Source organism: Rattus rattus, chromosome 10 (assembly GCF_011064425.1).
Source record: "Rattus rattus isolate New Zealand chromosome 10, Rrattus_CSIRO_v1, whole genome shotgun sequence".
NCBI lineage: Eukaryota > Metazoa > Chordata > Mammalia > Rodentia > Muridae > Rattus > Rattus rattus.
In genome coordinates this window covers 7,902,510-7,922,944 of record NC_046163.1, presented here as the reverse complement: position 1 = coordinate 7,922,944, position 20,435 = coordinate 7,902,510, and the positions used below count along the sequence as shown (strand labels likewise).

General features: G+C 40.4%; 1 protein-coding gene across 7 annotated transcripts in view; it reads left to right on the top strand.

Moving 5' to 3' along the window:
• Window positions 1–18,352, top strand: part of Ccnt2 (cyclin T2) — a 33,777-nt gene extending 15,425 nt beyond the window's left edge. The window contains exons 3-10 of one of the 7 annotated variants that reach the window (XM_032915757.1): window positions 2,754–2,882; window positions 4,314–4,374; window positions 6,290–6,352; window positions 8,708–8,753; window positions 10,288–10,451; window positions 11,843–11,913; window positions 12,399–13,527; window positions 13,626–18,352. In XM_032915757.1, coding sequence (XP_032771648.1) covers window positions 2,754–2,882; window positions 4,314–4,374; window positions 6,290–6,352; window positions 8,708–8,753; window positions 10,288–10,451; window positions 11,843–11,913; window positions 12,399–13,527; window positions 13,626–13,693 — 1,731 coding nt within the window. In that variant the 3' untranslated portion in view covers window positions 13,694–18,352. Of the gene's footprint in view, window positions 1–2,753; window positions 2,883–4,313; window positions 4,375–6,289; window positions 6,353–6,442; window positions 8,589–8,707; window positions 9,064–10,287; window positions 10,452–11,842; window positions 11,914–12,398 lie in introns of those variants that run through there. The other 6 variants (XM_032915756.1, XM_032915760.1, XM_032915759.1 and 3 more) reach the window with 6 other exon arrangements.
• The last annotated feature ends 2,083 nt before the right edge of the window (window positions 18,353–20,435 follow it).

Here is a 20,435-nt window from a genome sequence, read left to right as displayed (position 1 = left end):
GGTCAGAAAAAACAGTCTTCCGTACAGAGTACCTGGCATGATTAAAGTCAGCCTTGAACTTAAAGGTCAGATGGCTGTTACCAGGGATCCATCTAAAAAGGTGTTTGGGTTTGTTTGCAGCCATAATGGAGTAAGATGTTTGTAGGCTGTTAGAGGTGTGGGATGGAATTAGTGGGTTTCCCAGGAACTCACTAGGAAGAGTGTTGGATTTAGTATTATACTGCAGATGACAAGATTTAAGTGGTTTATGGGGACCAGAACGACTTCCATGAGAAAGAGTGTCGGTAACCAAACCAGGAGTCTGTCCCAAAGATTCCTGCCTAATTCCTTGTATGCTTCTTGTTTTAAAAGTGATGTAACACTTGGGAACCTATTTGAAACTGTACTATCTTATAAGGATTAAAGTTATGTAGCTTGAATGGTCTTTTATTTTTAACATTGAGACTTGCTTGCTATTTGCAAGAGAATGAGGAGGTATCATTAGGAATTGTGTGAGTTAGCTGAGAAATGTTTGGTTAGCTTTAATAAATGCCTTTGGGGCCAATAGGAGAACTTCTGTAGTTAGGAAGTAAATTAGGAAGTCTGCCTTGTTTTTTTTTTTTTGTTGTTTGTTTGTTTGTTTTTTGTTTTTTTTGTTTTGTTTTTGGTTTTTTTTTTTTTGAGTCTGTTGCTTTCTTCTTGATAGTGCTAGCAGTTGAAGGCTAGATTGTGAGCAAGCTCATGACTGAGGGGTTGTGGGGAAGCACTTACTTTTGTTTTATTGAGGACTTCTTGAATTTCTCCCATAGTTGATGGCTCTTATGTTTTCAGGGTGGCATCTGGAGTGCTTGGAATTTGATATGGGTGCCTTTGGGTATTGTTAACCACGTCACTAGCAAGCATTGAACCGTCAACTACTCACTGATAATGGGAATTCAAGTGAATGATCAGTCTGTTTTAGCTGATTGCATACTTGATATACTTGAAGCATTCTCGATAATTTGAAATTCTTTAGCCTTACCATCATAACATTTTTTCCTGGCTGTTAATAAGTATTAATCAGCTTTCTGTTATTGTAAAAAGATTTAGGATTTGTTCTGTTGCCGTTGCTTTGGGATTCTGGCAAAGGAAATACATCCAAAGCACAACAAACTACTCATCTTATTGATCAGGAGGAAAAGGCACAGTTCCTTTGGGGACTTCCCTCCAGTGACCTAAATGTCTGTTGTGCTACCCAAGGCCGTTGGTACATGAACATTGCAGAGAGATTGATCATACAAACTGTTCAGTGTGGTAGTACCTCCTGAATCCTTCACTTAGAAAGCAGGGACATCTCTTAAGTTAGAGGCTAGTTGAGATTACACAGAGAGACTCTCTCAAAAGTTCTACTACAGAGAGTTTCTCAAAATCATTTCTATTCTACTTACTCTCGTGCAAATGTAGTTAAACTGGAAAAGTCTCCTTCAGATCCATAGTTGAACATGAATTTCATCAGTCTCAAGCATTTTTTAGGAGAGGATTTTCATTTCTTCTCTCAGACAGCCTTTTCTTCTCCTAAAGACATAAATCCATTGATGGTAAAGTGTGTGGCTCTTTCCTCACCGCCCCGTGGCATCATCTCTGTGTCATGAGTGACCCTCCAATAACAGCAGCTGTTTGTTTGCCTTTTGAACAATAGGTACCTGTGTCTTAGCATTTAGAAATTACCATTCTCTCTCTCTCTCTCTCTCTCTCTCTCTCTCTCTCTCTCTCTCTCTCTCTCTCTCTGTGTGTGTGTGTGTGTGTGTGTGTGTGTGTGTGTGTGTGTGTGTGTACACCTGTGTAGCAGTATGCATGCCAGGTACCCTCGGGTATAATTACAGATGGTTGTGGGCCATCATGTGGATGTGGGAATTGAACCTGAGTATTCTACAAGAATAACAAGTGCTTTAAAAACTACTGAGACATCTCCATCTCCTTTGTGTAGATTCCTAAACCTTTGAGTTTATAGTTTGTTTCGTTTCTGAGGCAATAATTTCTTGGTTTCTTATTGACTCCCAGAGTAGATAATTGTTGAAATCCAGTCTCTCTGTCATAGACAATGTATGTGTAATTAGTGCTGTTCATACCTAATACCCCAAGAACTTACTATATTTGGATGGGGGGGTGCTATTTTCCAGACATCCTCCTAGAAAAGTTTCTAATCTCCTAGTTTTTATGTTTCTTCTGGTTGTTTGTTTACATGCCTTTATTATTGTAGTGAAGTTATCAAGATTTTAGGTAGCCAGTTCATTTTCAGAATTCTCTTTGTGCTGTGCAGTCTTTTACTTCCCCATAAATAACACAACTCCTAGACACATAGAGAGTTGATGCTGGAGTAATAAGCACTCAGAAATGGGTGAGCTGAAATCAGGCAGTGTGGGCTACTTGGCTGCTGTCTTAACACTTTTTAAAAGCTATGGTATCACTTCGTATTGTTTTTTCTTTTATCTCCACTATATACACACTAATACTAAAGTTATTTAAGCAAAATCAACTTTTTTTCTTTCCCCCTTACTGAGTTATGAGAGCTTTTTAACATCAGTGTTGCTAAAGTTGATACACAGTGTGCCCCACTGTTAGTGGAGGGGAGAGAAGAGTAAGAATGGATCAGATCAGTGCTGGGGATATACAGTTCAGTGACAAAGCATGTACTTAAATATATTCCGTTTTTACCTTCCCCATCCAGGATGTAGACACTTTTCCCAAAATATATTTGCTTTTAAATGACCAATTTTTAAAACTCTCTCCTACAGATAATATCACCTACCGCATTGTTTTTGGCTGCAAAAGTGGAAGAACAGGCTCGAAAGCTTGAACACGTTATCAAAGTAGCACACGCTTGTCTTCATCCCCTAGAGCCACTGCTGGATACAAAATGTGATGTATGTAAAAATAGGGTGTTTTCATTGTCTTTATAAATTTTGAAACCAAAAGCTGTCTGACAGGGATGTGTCATGTATACTTTTGAGTTTATGTGTCATCCCAAATCGTCTAAGATTTTGACTCATTCTGCTTTGGTTCACGGTTATTTTGGAATATTTTTGATTTATCCTCAGAGTGCACCTGCAGTGGAAAGGGTAGTAGGGCTTATGACCTGACCTGTTGGTAGATGTGCTTACAACCAGACGTTGAGTTACTCTTTACTGAAACTCTTAGCAGAGGAAGGAGTAGAGAGATTGCAGTTTATTCTAAACCGGTAGTTATTCTTCTCAAGTTCTGTGACATTCTGAAATGAGAGCTACAAGTGAGAGCTTTTGCAGTTGTTTTTCTAGTAATATAGGTAAGTCATTTATTTGGGATTTTTACCCACTTAGTGACTGCCCTGTTGTGTTAGTTCTATTTGATCTAGGTCAAGTTTAGGCTCTGATAGAAGATTGATACATTAGAACTGATGCTGGTTTTTTAATGAACAAAATATCATGTGCGCATTAAATAATAAATATAATTCGCATAGTTCCTGTTAATAGAATAAACTCATTTATTCTAGTATGCACATGCTAGTCTTTTAAAAATCAGCTCAGTGACATGAAAGGTGATTTCACTCTCTAGGCTGTGTTCTTACAAAAACGAGCGTGTGTGTACATGCCTTTGGAGCAGATAGACCTGGGTCTAGCTCTTTATGTAGCCTAGGCTAGCTTCAAGCTCAGTCTTTTTGCGTCAGCCTGCCAAGGGTATAGGCAGCACACCCAGCTTAGACATGGTGTACTGCTTCCTTCTCACTGGGTCCGAGACTGGAGTGCCAGGAGATTTTTCTATATGCGTTCTTACGAGAACCTTGTGAAAGATTCCTGAATTTTGGGGGAAACATACTGTGGTGTTTTGTGTCTCTATGGTGAATGGATGGTATTGATCTAGGGGCTTAAGATTTGCCTTTTTAGGGAAGTTAATTCTAAAAGTAACTCACAGACATGAGTTGGTAAGTTTTTTCTTTAAAAGTGGCTTTGGTTTAAGTGCCCTTTCATTGCTTGGTGCTCCTGTATTTGGTATCTAGAAGCAGCAGTGCCTATGAACTTGTTCTGTGTAGACTGAGGTCCTTGTTCAACTAATTCACCTTTTCCTATTACTGCTTTATTTGTTCCCTTGGCTTTGTTTACATCTGTATTTAAAAGTGGTTTCATTTAGGTGTATCCCAGGAGCAGCAGTGATCCATCTTTTGCCTTAGTTTCTTTGCCATCATGTGTGTGTGCCATCATGCCGACTCTCTTTGCCTCATATTTATAAGCAACTGTTCTGTAGTCTATGAAGTCTAACAGTCCAGAACTCTGTTAGTGTTGTATTTATTATAAACATCTAATATCATTTTTATCTGGCAGGCATATCTTCAGCAGACTCAAGAACTGGTTTTACTTGAAACCATAATGCTACAAACACTGGGTATGTGTGCTTATGTCATTTTGTGTTCACTAATCAGTATCCTAAACAAAATTTCTAGAGTAGCTTCTTGTTGAAGAAAGTTGTTTGAAACTACTTTGGGATAAAATAGTATTGCTTGTTCTTTTTAAGTAGCCATTTTTCCGAAATTTCTTTTGGCATAGCGTAGTCGAATGGTGCCCATGACTTCAGTGTGACAGGTTTCATAGTGGCAGATCTCTGCCTCACTGGGTTTCATTCACAGTGATGTGAAGTGGTCCTTAGTACAGAGGTGGTAGTGTGCACATAACCTCTGCAGCCCATGTTACTGAAACATGCTATAATAAATACCTGAGGACTTTGATAATAAGCAAACTGGTTAAGAACGTTAGACTTGGGGTTGGGGATTTGGCTCAGCGGTAGAGCGCTTGCCTAGTAAGCGCAAGGCCCTGGGTTCGGTCCCCAGCTCCGGGGAGAAAAAAAAAAAAAAAGAACATTAGACTTATCTGAAGTTAAGTGACCTTAGAGAAGAACCTAGCAAGTTAAGGTCAGGAAAATTCAAGCTCCAGAGAGATGGGATTTCTGACTACCTTTGTAAACTTGGAACCGTCTCCTTACTAGTTACACTTCCATCCTGCACATGTGGAATAAGGACTGCTTTATATAGCAAGATTTTCTTTTTATTTCACTCTTTTTTTTTTTTTTCTTTTCTTTTTTTCGGAGCTGGGGATCGAACCCAGGGCCTTGAGCTTGCTAGGCAAGTGCTCTACCGCTGAGCTAAATCCCCAACCGATTTTCTTTTTATTTCACTCTTACTCCATTCTCAAATATTGAATAGAAATACAAGTACAAGCAGGAATGGTGGTACATGCCTTTATTCCCAGCACTCCGGAAGCAAACACAGGTCAGCCAGGTCTACATAGTGACTCTGCCTCAAAAAAAAAAAAAAAGACAGACAGACAAATACATCTACATGTGCTAGCAATTTTTATTATAAAAGTAGTTTATTTTAAAACACATGGATTAAGTTTTATTACAGGCACAAAACGAAAGTGAGTATATTGCCTCCGAGCCCACCTTATTTTTATGGTATGAAGGCATTACCTAGGAGCTGTAGGTGGGCGTCAGGTAGAACACTCAGCTTCCGTGCTCCTAAGACAGTGTTCGTCCTTAGACCACTAACAGTGATAGTCAGTGAATAATGTGTATGCCTTAGGACATTCCTACACAGGGAGAGTGAATGTCTAATATTTAAGTGGACATTAGGAGACATCTCTTTAGTTGCTAGTTAATTACAGGAGTGATATAAATAAAATATACCTTTATAAACTCCAATTCATCTGTTAGACTTTTACTCAGCGTTCTAAAAATACCAGATAATAAATGTGAGAGCTAACTAGATGGTCACTGAAAGCTCGCGTGTTTGAAGGTATTTTTAGAGCCTGTGTGCAGCATGACTCATTAGGAGATGGGGCTGTGCCCCTTGGTTCACAATACAGTTAAGGTGCTGTAGGAGTTGAACATCTTTGGTGCCACTGTTGATGGCAGAGATGTTTATGAAAAATGTTTTCCCACATCTTCTGAAACAAAGGGTTGGTTTTTTTAATGGTAAAGAAAGATAATAATAAACTTCAGCCATGATAATAACTATTTGATTATTTGAACATGAGCCCAGGTGAATTAAAATCCTAAACTTTGGATCAAGTTATCCTTGTTTAAATAATTGTCTGTTTTCCTACTGAGAAATAAGAAACTAGTTACTGTTTATTCTGGAGGGTAGTACATGTAGATGTCAGCAGTAAGAAGCTTTAGTGTCGGCTTTGGAATGCTCCTAAGTCTGAAGAGTCCATTAGACACTTAAGATTGCGTGGAGAGCCGCGTTGCCCAGGCGAGCACTGTAGTGGTAAGTAGTTGGGAAAAAAAGTGCTTTTCATTTCAGGTTTTGAGATCACCATTGAACACCCACACACAGATGTGGTGAAATGCACCCAGTTAGTAAGAGGTGAGTGGTCCCTCAGCCGTCTGGGTGGGATGAATGCTGATGCTTTCTTTCCTCTAGGATTGTGTATTCTAGCCTTTGTTGGATTTTATTAAAAAGTACAAATGTCATTTTGAAATAGTGTTCTGTATCTTAGTCATCTACCTCTGTCTGTTTTCCAAGTGCATTTGGTTGCTTTTGTGTGGTGATGGAGAACACTAACAATGCTCATACCCTGCTATGGTGCTGGTACACCTTATGTGAGCAAGACAGACCAGACCGCTTTGTGTCTGCTGTGGCTAGAGCCCTTCCCACAGGCTGCCGGCATTGCTTCTCTGGCTCCCACTTGGACTGCCTAGAGTGTACCACCGCTTCTGGGGCAGCTTCTGTGTGTTCTTTCCTTTAGAAAGTAAAACCCTGGGGTTTGTTTGGGTCTCTCACTTGTAGGGCGCATTCATTCTAAATCGGATTCATTTTACATCTAGATAGCATTTTATTTTGCAAAGAGCCACGTTGGAAAGCAAGCCCAGAGGCTTCAAACCAGCATCTTTGCTAACAAAGTAGAGTTCTAAGACTAGGAACACATATTACCAGAGAATCACTTTGCAAAACACATGTTTAAATTACAATTCCTATTCTTCACAATCATAAATATACTTTATAGCACCCTAGTTACAGTATAGAACCAAATAGCAACTAGCTGCACATGCTAATAAAAACATGTGGGTTGGTCTCACTGAAAACTTGAAAGAATAAACCTATCTTTACAAGGTAGCAAACCATATAATTTGCTCTAAATCAAGGAAGAGCCTAATGAAGAAAGGCATTAGTATGTGTTTAGCAAAGGTATATGTACTGCCTTAGTAGATAAGGCTGGATTTTAAATTGACACTTAAAAACTACAGATTCCCCAAAAGGCTTTGGTGTTTTTGTTTGTTTTGTTTTGATGTTGTTCTGTTCAAGTCTAGTACCCTGAACCTTGAGTGCAAAGTAATTGTGTGTGTGTCTGTCTGTCTGACTCAGCTTTGAGGTGGCTGCACTTCTTCCCTTTAAAATTTTTCTTTTATCTTTACTGTCTTTGTTTCCTTTGCTCTGTTACAACTTCGAACTAACAAGAACACTTTCTGTTCCTTCCTATATTTAATTTAGATAACAGCCCTTAAGAAACATGATACCACAATTGTGTGTTTTTATTACTGGATGGGGTTTTGGGTTGGGTGGTGGTGGTGGGTAGATACGATTTGTGTGGAAGCCCTTACCTCCCACTCTAGATGAGACAGTTGCTACTTTGCTGCACAATTGGCTGTTGTCATTTTACCAGGGACCTTTCACTCTGATCTCTCCTTCCCTCCCCACCAGGAAAGAATACCATACTTAAGTCACACTGCCTCCAAGACCTCTGGTGCTCTGACAGTCTTCCTTAGCACAGCTCTGCCAGACCCAATCCCTTTTGTTAAACCTTCCCTTGATGATCACATGGGGCAGCAGGGATTACAGGTGCCAAGAGTGAAAACTAGGAGGGGAAGGAGTTTGGGGGCTTGGGGGTGGGGCGTGGGGCTGCTGAGCTAGTGATTTTTTTATCAGAAGGGGTGGGGTGGGGGCTGGTGAGGTCTCTGTTGGGAAGAGTATGGGGTAGGGGAAGGGAAACTGTTGTAAGTGTCTTATGAATCTAGTTAAAAATTGCTTTCCTGTTGGGGACCAGTGTTGGAAGCATTCCCCCTAGAATAGTCCTACTTCTAGGTTTTATCTCTAATTGGAGTCTATAAGTTAAAAATAAGTACAGTGGAGCTTCCTATATTCTGTTGATAATATATAATATAAAATAATATATAATAATATATAATAACATGGTAAAGAACCGAGATTTATATTCCTAGACGTTTGGGGTGGGGGTTGTTTTGCTCAATTTTGAAGGAAATATTTAAGCCAGCCTAAATATAATGACAGGATTAAGTTTGGCAGGCAACTCTTCGTATTTTGTATTAGACTTCAAAAATCGTTTTTCTTCTTCTTCTTCTTCTTCTTGTTTTTTTGTTTTGTTTTTGTTTTGTTTTTTTAATCCAGGAGAATGCTTTATTTCAACTTTTAGCTGACTAGATGCTTAACTTAGTAACAAGTTTAGCCCTTGTAACTGGCTAGCTAAAAGCAAATCGGCTTGTTTCTCAGATCTATGGGGGATAGCAAGAAACATTTGAGTGAATGTTGTTGAAGATTTTCAGTAGTATAGAAAATGATGGCGCTCTTGTGATATTTGTAAGTAGTAAGTAAACTTTACTTTTTGTGTACAAATCTTTGATGTTTTGTTGTATTGAGAGTTTTTGTAATGTTGACTTGTTGAAGCTGATGATTTTGTCTTCGTTCTTCTTTCTTTTCTTACAGCAAGCAAGGATTTGGCACAGACATCCTATTTCATGGCTACCAACAGGTTGTTATCCTGACCCTCTTTGTTGCACTGTTGTAGCACACTATAGCTTCCTTTAATGCAGGGCCCCCTCAATGTGTCTCTTGCCCTTGTTGCAACAGGAGACTGGACCATCTACTGTGGTGGTACCTTCCTGGTTGCTCTGCGGTGTATTGTACAAGGGACTTTGGGCACAGAGGGGTTAAATGCACACTGTGAAGTGTAGTGGTGCTTTCTGGTGGCATATTCTCGATTTGTGAGTGCATAAGTCTAAACTTGGTAGCCTGAATAGCAGCTAAAGATTACACAGAGCTAAACTTAACCTAGAAACTTGGTAAGTATAAAGCTATTTTTAGTTTACAATTATAGTTAAATGACATTTTTTTATTTTCACATTGATCCAGTTTTTTTAAAATAATTGCTAAAGTTTATTGAGTAAAATTTATATAACTTTGGACTTGTTCAGATAATATTCCAAATTAGAAGTAGTCAATTATATCAGTGCTTAGGTTTATAGAGATGCAATCTTTAACGTCCTGCTCTTCCGTTTATATACAGTAAACTACAGTATGTGTTTGTGGCTCTTTAGTAAATGTTTCATCTAGTCCAAACTAGAATAGTTTGAAGGAGGCTATAAAGTGAATATATAATTTTGTTCTGGAATGGTATTAAAGGTTGAGAGTTTTTAAGTGGGCACCATGGAAATGAAAACCAAACTAGCTTTTTGGGTTAGCAAAACTTTGGTTAGTCAGCTAGGCACCGTGTGCAGGTCATTCCAGACTGGATGGTGGAGACACGAAGATCAGAATTTCAGGGTTATTCGTAACTACATAGCAAGTTTGAAGCCAGTCTGGGCTACATGAGACCCTGTCTCAGAAAACTAACAAAAAACTTTGTTAGAAAATCTAGCCTGTGAAATATCACATGCCCAATTTTTGGTCCATGATGAGAAGTAGAGATAGTATTTGTTAGTATTGACCTGCCTTGAGTCTTGAATGTATTGGCATAAGGTAAGTTCTCTTTGAGATTTTGCTATAAGGGACACAGAAATGTACATGAACAGGAACTATAAGCTCTGATTGCCTAAAAGTATTTTTGTCTGTTAAACCGTATCAAATGGTCTAAGCTTTGATTGTGATATTAAAATTACTTTGTTTTATAAAGTCTTTGTATTATATGTGTATGTTTTTTAAAAAAAAAAAGCAAGACTACAACAAAAATGGTTTAAAAGGTTATACTTTGTATATGGTGATTATTTTAAATATGCTTTTTCATTTATATAGTACTTTGTTAGGTTTTAAAACAAATTTATTACTATTAATCATGAAAGTAAAATATTAATATACTATTGAGGGGTGAAAATGAGGAAAATGTTTCATGATCTATAATGATTTTTTACTATATTTTTCAGTAATGTTAGCTATTAATTTATTAGAATATCATGTAAGGATTTTGTTTGCTTTGTCTTACTGGCAAATGTTTTTCTTTTTTTTTTTTTTTCTTTTTTACATATTTTGCATTTCTGTGGCCCTCCACGTTTAAATCTGCTCGACACCAGTTTGCATCTTACGACCTTCTGTCTCCAGTACAAACCCACAGTGATAGCATGTGTATGCATTCATTTGGCTTGCAAATGGTCCAATTGGGAGATTCCTGTGTCAACGGATGGAAAGCACTGGTGGGAGTATGTGGACCCTACAGTTACCCTAGAGCTGCTAGATGGTAAGCAAGCGTGGGCCCTCCCTTCCCCTGTGAAAGAGCCTTCTGTGTGCAGTGCCCGCCTGAAGCGCTGGACAGTTCTGCTCCGTCCACATGCACACACCATGAGGCATTGTGGGATGTATGAAGTACTTGTTGCCCCAATTGGAAAACATGCTTTTTGGTTTTTTTATTCTTCCCCTTTTGGGGGCTGTGTGTGTGTGTGCACGTGTGTATGCCTACGGACACACATGCGCACATAAGATTTGTGCAGGAAATTTGAGGCAAAACATCCTCACCTACACTAGACTGAAAAATTCTGAGTATTTGCAACATTTGCTGGAGTCAGATGAAGAGTTGTTCTTTCAGAGGAAGATACAGATGATAATCTGGCTCACTTGACATGTTTGCCACTGACTATTAATAACGGTTTTTAGGTGACAAAATTATATTTTAACATAATGATACAATTTTAATCCCAAGCTTAAGACAGTGGATAAAATTCTGACCAGAGTAATTTACTGGTATAGTGTTCATTGCTGGGCAGTGTTTCCCTTTTTTCTTTTAAACATTTAACTTTGAAACAATTTTAAACTTAAATAAAGCAAAAAATATTTACAGAATCCTTTGCTATCTATATTTAATTTTTGTTGTTGACATCTTATATAACATTTATTGAGATAAACGCTGCTGATCAAACCAGGTTGTATTCAGATTTCCCCATTTTCTCTGGTGTAGAATTGTAAGTTCTATTTGTGTCCAGTTGAAATGTCCCAGTGCTCACCTCCAAGCTGTCAGGGCTCACTCTTTAATCTCTCCTGATTGGAGAATAAGTGACTCTACAGAGTGACTCCAAGTTTGTCTGTCGGTTTCTCTGTTTGGTCGAGTGTTCTTGGCAAGGATGCTGTGGAAGTAGGTTGTGCCCTGCCTGCCTCTCAGAGGCACGGGGACCGTGCTGGTCACATGATAGTGATATTACTGAGTTTTGCAGTGTGAAGCTATTCTTTCTGTTTGTAATCAAGCATGTTAGGGAAAAATATGTTCAGTGCTATATAAATGAACACTTTTTTCTCAGACTTCTGCCTCCTGATTTTAAAGACCCATTGGTGGCTCTTTTCTACATTTAAAAGTATTGCTATATAGTTAGTTTGTCTGCTAGACACTCCCACTGCCATCCTTTTCAGAAGTTTTATTTTCTAAGTAAGCAGATGAAATTTGGGGAGAGATCATTTTTAAATGAATTCAGCTTTGAAATAACAGTCCAGAGTTGTGTCTGCTTCTGTGTATGTTAAAGACTGACTAGAAAGATAACAGGAAAGGGCTGAGCTCTTAGGACCCTTTAAATATTGTCAGCTTGAGAGAGATTCCCATCCTAAAGGCACCATCTAAGCTTTAAACTCAAATTTTATTTTTAGAGCTAACACATGAGTTTCTACAAATATTGGAGAAAACGCCTAGTAGGTTGAAGAGGATTCGAAACTGGAGGGTAAGAATTGGCAGGATTTAATTAACAAAATATCAATTTGTCACTCCTCTAGCAATTGCCTAGCAAATGGTCTGAGATTGAATGGTTAGATGCTGTACCCTGCACCGTTTCTCAGTACATTGTAGCACACACAGACTACAGATGCTTGCAGTTGCTCAGCTCCTGTGTTCAGGAGCTTGCTAGTTGCTCGCCCACACCCCCTCTCCCCACCCCACCCCCCTTTTTTATTCTCTGTTAAGTTGGAGAAAGTCCCTTGTTTCAAGTGAGGCTAAAGCCTACACAGGTTACTGTCTCAGGTCTGGGGTTAGGATACAATTGTATCTATTTCTCCAAGCACAGAACCTTCCTTTGCATTCATTTATTGCCACAGAACTTTGAGTTCAGGTGGATTTGTTTCCATGTGCTTCCTATAGAGTTTTATAAGCAAAGACATTTGTATTAAATCCCTTTGCTGTCATTGTTTCTTCTATTTCTCATTTAACTAGGCTATGGCTAAGAAACCAAAAGTAGATGGACAAGTATCAGAGACACCACTGCTTGGTTCTTCTTTGGTCCAGAATTCCATTTTAGTAGATAGTGTCACTGGTGTACCTGCCAACCCAAGCTTTCAGAAACCATCAACATCAACGTTCCCTGCTCCAGTACCTCTAAATTCAGGAAATACTTCTGTTCAAGATAGCCGTGCATCTGATAATGTATCAGTGCTCGCAGGGATGCCCAGTACCTCATACAGTTTGTCATCACACCAAGAGTGGCCTCACCATCCAGATTCAGCCAGGACAGACCCAGTATACACACAGAAGCAGGAGGCCACTCTCTCTGGGAGCCAGTACCTAAGCTTCCAGCAGGGACCTTCAATGGCACTGCATTCCGGATTACATCACAGGCCGGACAAAGTTGCTGATCATTCGTCAGCTAAGCAAGAATATACTCAAAAAGGTGGGAGCAGCAAACACCATGGCCCCATACCTGCTACTCCTGGAGTGGTTCCTCAGAAAATGTCTTTAGATAAGTACAGAGAGAAGCGGAAGCTGGAAACCCTTGACCTGGACTCGAGGGATCACTATATGGCTGCCCATGCAGAGCAGCAGCACAAACATGGGCCAGCTCAGGCAGTCGCAGGCACTTCTGTCACTTCTCCCATCAAAATGAAGCTTCCCCTCACCAACTCCGACAAGCCTGAGAAACACTTGGCAGAGAAAAGGGAGAGGAGTGGATCACTGAAGCTGCGGATCCCCATCCCGCCGCCTGATAAAGGTCCCAGCAAGGAGGAGCTGAAGATGAAAATCAAAGTGTCGTCCTCTGAGAGACACAGCTCTTCTGATGAGGGCAGTGGGAAGAGCAAGCACTCGAGCCCACACATCAGCAGAGACCACAAGGAAAAGCACAAGGAGCACCCGGCCAACCGCCACCACAGCAGCCACAAGCATTTGCACATGCACAGCAGCGGAGGCGGCAAGCACGCTGACGGCATGCCGCCCACTGTGCTGAGGAGTCCTGTGGGCCTGGGCCCTGAAGGCACCTCCTCCGGCCCCAGTGCAAGGAAGAAGCTGCATATCAACGATGCCTCCCACAACCACCACTCCAAAATGAGCAAAAGTTCCAAAAGTTCAGGTAGTTCATCTAGTTCTTCCTCTGTTAAGCAGTATCTATCCTCTCACAGCTCTGTTTTTAACCATCCCTTACCCCCTCCTCCCCCTGTCACATACCAGGTGGGCTACGGACATCTCAGCACCCTCGTGAAACTGGACAAGAAACCAGTGGAGCCCCACGGTCCTGAGGCCAATCACGAGTACAGTACAAGCAGCCAGCATATGGACTACAAAGACACATTCGACATGCTGGACTCGCTGCTAAGTGCCCAAGGAATGAATATGTAACCCTTTGTTTAGGTCAACTTTTCCTTTCCTTTTTAATTTAAAAATGGTTGGAATGGAAAATGCCCTCCTGGTCCAGCGGTGGTGCCACTGCTTCCGTATTTGTAAGTGCTGCTTTGTTCTTCATTCTGAAAGAAGAGATGATAGTAAACAAGCCTATCTCCACATACATAGTGTTACCAGGACTGTAAGCGCATGGAAGACGCAGCTGAGAACATTAGGATGAATGGCTGGCTGCTGCTAGGAACCCAAGCTGCCTCAAGCCTCTGTTATTTATGATTCGAGTATCGTAGCTGGTTTTTTGTTGTTGCTTGGCTTTGAATGAGTGTCAATTGTTTTCTTTTGTGTATTTATACTTGTATGTATGGTTTGCATGTCTCAGTGATAAAGGGATAACAGTACACTGACAACTGTTTACAAGAAAGTGGAGAAAAATGTACATACATTTTTGTATGTTTAGATATTACCATAAATACTCAGGATCGGAGCTGCTTGTAAGTATAACAATAGACAGAATAACTTTATTTTCTCTCGTCAGAGTCCATCACTAATCTAAAACACAAGTGGCACTTTTTTATGTTAACCTTAAACTCTAGGCCTTACTGAAAGCCGCTGAGGGGACACTTCACTACTAGACGGGAATGTGGTGCCACGGGTGGTCCTTAACACTGGGAAGCACTCAGTTTGCCCTCAGAGATTCTGACCAGAGTGGCTGCAGAATCAGCCACTGATTTCTGAAGGCTTGAAGAGGAAAAAAAAAAATAAAGTTTACATACTCTTGATGTGAAGTGCATTTAAATGTTTGCTGGCTTGTTGCAGTGCTGTAGAAAAGCAGCTACTAATGTGTGTGAGGATGGCTGACTTCACTCACAGCCGCCCCCAGTGAAGGTCAGTCCATTTCTGCAAGAACTGACACTACAGGTTCTGAGTGAACAGGGGTCACGTTTCCTTTAGCATTTGCAGTGACACCATAGTCTTGAATATATATTACTCTTCCCCTGGGGAGAGAGAGTATGAGAGAGTGTGAGTGTGAGTGTGTGTGTGTGTGTGTGTGTGTGTGTGTGTGTGTGTGTGTGTGTGTGTCTGTGAGAGAGAGAGAGAAAGATACCATATTTCTTTTTCAGGTAAATGCAGTCTTCCTTATAAAAATGAAATTAAACCTATGCTCTCTTGATTCTTTTATATTCTAACAATAAATAAAAAAGAAAAGATTGCTGACTGTGCATTGTACCTGTATTTATAGCTTATGGTCATTATCAGGAAAATGTAAGGAAAAAGGCCAACCTCCGGCAAGCCACTGCTGGGGGTTTTACATTGGTTTGCACGTCTTAGTAGGTTCTCATTGAGGTAATGCTTGCACTGTCACCTGACGCCTGGTCAGGAGATAGACTGACTGACTTGTCTAAATTTTGGTGTAAGCACCAATAGTCTGGCTCTTGTCTCTTGCCTAATCTTGAATTTATTTCTGTGGTAAGTCTTCGCTGTTGAGTCTCTTAAGATGGGTCGGATTCAACTTGTATTGAATCACAAGTTTTCCTTTGTATATGAAATGTTTTGTTATAAAGCCACTGATCCGTGCACAATTGTAATTTTATTCAAGTATGTTGTGGTTGTAAATATTAGAGTTGAGCCTTGTACTCTACTTTTATTTACCAGTTATCTAATTTGCCAGTAGCTATTTGTTTGTTTGTTTGTTTGTTTTTTTAAAGAAAATTGTTGATTATTTTGTCAATGTTATTTGAACCTGGGATGTCAGGAGCTTCTTTGTGGAAACTCAGCCAAGCAGGCTAGTGTCACTCTGTTCTTGTCTTGCATTGGTAATCTTTGTCACTCTGATTTTTGTTGCTATGTGGTATACATTGTATCATAAACATGATTTTGATACAGTTTGGTTTTACCGTGGTACAATTCCAAGAACTAGCATAGAATTTAAACAGAGTACAAGGTGAGGGAGGGAAGGGTTTTGTTCTTGGTGATTTAGATGTGAAACCTCAACAGAGCATCATGTGAACTGACACGAGGTGTTGTGCTACTGTATCATTGGGAGTGATGCCAGGAATTCTAATCCGCCTTTGTAAAGAGTATCCAGAGAAGTAGTGAACTTACTTTCAGTATGACATAGAAAACAATGTGAATATTTAAGGTCTGGGGCTCTAGTTAAACTTCACTAAGGGTTTTTCAGAAATGTGTTGTTTTTCGTTTGTTTTTTTGTTGTTTTGGTTTTTTTAGCTATGGGAATAAAGGTAATTTTGTTGAATCTTTATTGGTGCTAATGATGGACAGTTAAACAGATAGTGTATATGCCGTGGATCAGTACACCTAGTACTTCCAGAACGGACTCTGAAATGCTGTGTGTTCACTTTCACTCTGTAAATGTAATTCTTTACAATGACTATTTATTAAAGGGCAGTCAGTTGTGATTTTTACAGGATTGTGTGAACTGTTCAAACTCTTCAACCTCAGAACAAGATGCTAAAACCACAATGGGGGGTAATTTGTGACTCCTTGTTTCCTTTCCACTAAGGAAAACCCTCATAATTCATATCACCATGAATTTGCTTGAAAGATCTTGTTTGCATAACATAGTTCTTTGCATGGTCCCATTAGACTCTACCAAAGAAAAAAGACTCAATAAATGGACATTCTATTGCGAGTCTTGTAAGTAGCCATAAATAACCAAAATAGTATCGAACTTAGATGTGAAATTTCACATGTGCATAGTACTGTTAAGGTGATACATTTTTGATGAGTTTTTAATACTTGAAAATAATTAAAAAGCATTATCTTTACATCATCCCATAACAGAGTGATTCATTCTTAGGGTGTGTTTCCCTAGGTTTTCAACCTTTTTGCAAAAGCACATTGTAATCAGAGGCTTCCTGTCTACCTCTCTCAGCTAATTTTCTAAAATCAAAATGAGCTTCCTAAATATTTGCCTTAGCTACTAACACAAGCTGTCTTCAGAACCAAAGCCAAGGAGTGTTTCTTTGTGGGAGCCCTCTTGGAGGCCTGCATCACAAACTCGGTGCCAGTGCCCACTGGTAGAGAAGGCCCCACATGTCCTCTAGTAGCAGGTAGCGGTAAAGGCACCAGTGCCAGTCGTGGATACACTTTAAAGCGGTGGATACTGGTGTTAGAGTCTTCAGCTTTAAAGATGCCTTCCATGGTATTAGGTGTTGTTTTGTTAGGAACGTCATGAGTACACACTTCGTGCCAATAGTGATTATACAGAACTCCCAAACATTTGGACCAATCCGTTCCCTTTGAAGTAAAAAATTGAACAGGCTAGGATTTGCTTTAGAGAACCAGTTTAAAAAGTTTGATTAGTTACCAAATACCTTGCCTTAAGATGTCTCAAGTATATTTTCTTAGAATTTAAATTCTAATTGTATTCCTTAGCCAGCCTGAGGAATAAGCCGCTGCCTCTATGACGCATGGGTGGAGCATGATTTGTTGGTTAGAGGACAAAGACTCCTGCATTATGGAGATGGCTCATTTAGATGACATCTCAGAAAGAGAAGAGTCTCTGGGATCTTTGGGATGAGACTCCGTCTTGCTCTATAACAAGGTAAAGGGCTGACTTTAAATCTCTCCTGCCTCCACCCATGCCTGGATCAGTGATTCTTAACTTACACTCAACCTTATATAAGCGAAATAGTAATTCAAACTTAAGACCTAATTTGCCTGAAGATTCTGAGGATTTTTTTTTTTCCTGAGAAAAATCTGGAAGCTCTTAGTAGCTAAGGACCTTTGACTTCGTATCTCTAGATTCAGCAGTTCCCCCCTCAGGAGCCTTTCCTGGGAGGCAGTAGGATCCACTCACATTTCCACAGGGGAAGAGTGAGCAGAGCCCCACATAGGAGACCAGGAGTTGATGGAATTGGGCTTAATTCTGTGCCTTTTGTTTTAAGGTAGGCAGAGTGCATTCCTGTTTTTCCTCAGTACTTGTTGAGACCAAGGGTGTGTATGCACAGCTGTAGTACAAGCCAACAGATGGTTGGAGGGCAACTTTGACCAGGACAGAAGCCAAGTCCTGCTCACTGGAAACTTAGTCTGTGATCTTGGTACTACAAGCTCTAAGTATGTTTCATTATTTCAGTTTTTGAATTGTGCCCAGCCAGCACTCTTTGCTTTGTGAGTCCCTTTTTCTGGTTTATAATTCACCATTGATCCTGCCTGGCATATTTCTTGAGGTATGCTTCATGGGCGGGAGCAGTTCTGTCTGTATAAAGCTGACTTCACTGCAATTCAGTAATGTCAAGTCAATCCTGTGGACTCTGTGGTTTCTTTTGTTTCCAAGTTGGGAGAGGAAGCCTCACTTAGCCTCCAGCCAACGAGTTGAGTTAGTAGTGTGTAACTTGCTCCACCTGGTAGTAAGTAGCTCTCTTGATTAGGAAAACGTCCCTGGAGTACCATTTTGTTGTGAACGGTGGAATTTGAACATTCAAAACCCTTGTGGATAATTGAATGAAACAAGAAAATGTGTATATTGGCATGAACTAGCCTATGAATTTCATCTCATTACATAAGGAATTATTAATAAAGTTTGTTTATTGACCAAATCCAAGGCTGTAACATGTTTGAAGTTAATGTGAGTCCAAAATAACAGCTCTAGGGAAAACAGGAAGTTCGCCGTGATGTAATGAACTCTGACCTAGTGCTCTGCTTTATGTTACCCCAACCTGACAAGTATAACCACAGAGAAAGGGGATTTTGTGTTTGTTTGTTTTGTCATGTGTATCCCAGGCTGTCAGGCCTCAAATCACTATGTAGCTAGAACTGGCCTTGGGCTCCTACCAACATTTCCCAAGTGCTGAGATTACAGATACACAGCACTACTTCTGACCTTTAAATATTTCTTAAATACTCTCCAGTTTTCTAGTGCTTTCCACTTGAAAGAGAATGAAAGCTACTCATTCATAAGTAGAATTAGGGAGTTTGCTTAGTAAATAACATTTCATAGTACACAAAATATAGTAGATTTTATACATTTTATAATAAAATACATTTTAAACCCAAATATAAATAGATATCTTTCATAACAGATTTGTATGGGCAGTGATATGTGCAATCAATTTTTTTAAGAATTATTTATAGGTGTACACTCACTGTCTTCATAAACACCAGAAGAGGGCGTCAGATCCAATCACAGATGGGTGTGAGCCACCATGTGGTTGCTGGGAATTGAACTCGGGACCTCTGGAAGAGCAGTCAGCGCCCTTAACCGCTGAGTCATCTTGATACTGGGAAGTGAATCTAGGACCTGGTACAAGTTGCTCAAGCTTCCCACCTCTGGCCTATCTCAATAAAAAGGCATCCACTTAGCCAGGTGTGCTGGCACATGCCCTTAATCCCTCCCAGCATTCCAGAGGCAGGTGGAGCTCTGAGTTTGAGGCTAGCCTGGTCTGCAAAGTGAGTTCCAGGATAAACTCGTCTCAGAAAGGGAAAAAAAAAATCTACTTATGTATGGTTATCTTTAGCCTCTAGGCTAAGAGAAGCTTCTTTTAAACCTTTCCGGGTCTGCTTTAAGCTTTCAAGCCAGTCTCTAAAGACAACTGTTGTATTTTGTTTCTATTTACTTAGGGGACTGTTGGGGATGGAAAGCAGCCACACCACCCTTACAGTGGTTGAGATTCTGTCCACCAGGCAGGCAATGTAGCAAAGCAACTCCGCCTGCCAAGCTGGCCTCAACTCACTGGCCTTCCTCACAGATGAATTTAACCACCACATCTCATAGTCTGGGATGTGCTGACAACAGCAAAAACCTAAGCCTCTCGTGAACGTGATGCTGTGGAGAGCTGCTTACACAGAAACTTGGTGTAGAAGTTTACCACTGTGTTTTGTTTTATTTACATTTCGAATGTGTCCCTTCCCAGTTTTCCCTCTGCAATGCCCCCATCCTTTGCCTCCGGGAGGGTGTACCCCCACCTACACCCATTCCCACCTCACCCCTCCAGCATCCCCTTATGCTGGGGCAACAAGGCAATCCTCTGCTACATATGTAGCTGGAACCACAGGTCTCTATGTGTATGTAGCTTTTTGGTTGGTGGTTTAGTCCCTGGGAGCTCTGGGTGGTCAGGTTAATTGATATTTGTTCTTCCTATGGAGTTGCAATCCCTTCAGCCCTTCCCCTAAATCCCTGTGATCAGTCCAGTGGTTGGCTGTATCTATCTGTATTGGTCAGGCGCTGGCACAGCCTCTTGGGACAACTATACCATCCAGGCTCCTGTCAGCAGGCGCTTCTTGGCATCAGCAATAGTGTCAGGTTTAGTGTCTGCAGGTGGGGCAGCCTCTGTATGGCCTTTCCTTCAGTCTCTGCTCCAGTTTTTGTCTGCATTTCCTTCAGATAGGAACAATTCTGGGTTAAAAATTTTGAGATGGGTGGGTGGCCCCATCCCTCAACCATCCCTATCTACTGGAAATGGTCTCTACAGGTTCTATCTCCCCTCGATCCCCTTTATTGGAAATTTTGGCTCATGTCATCCCAGTTGGGTCCTGTGAACTTACGCTTTAAAATGAGTTAATACTTGTAAATGAAGCAGGTGTGGAGAAAAGACCAGCCCAGGAAGGAAGTTTGGGGTGCATGATGAAATTAAGTGGACCTCAGAACGACTCATCTTACAGAATGCCTGCCGAAACCTGCTA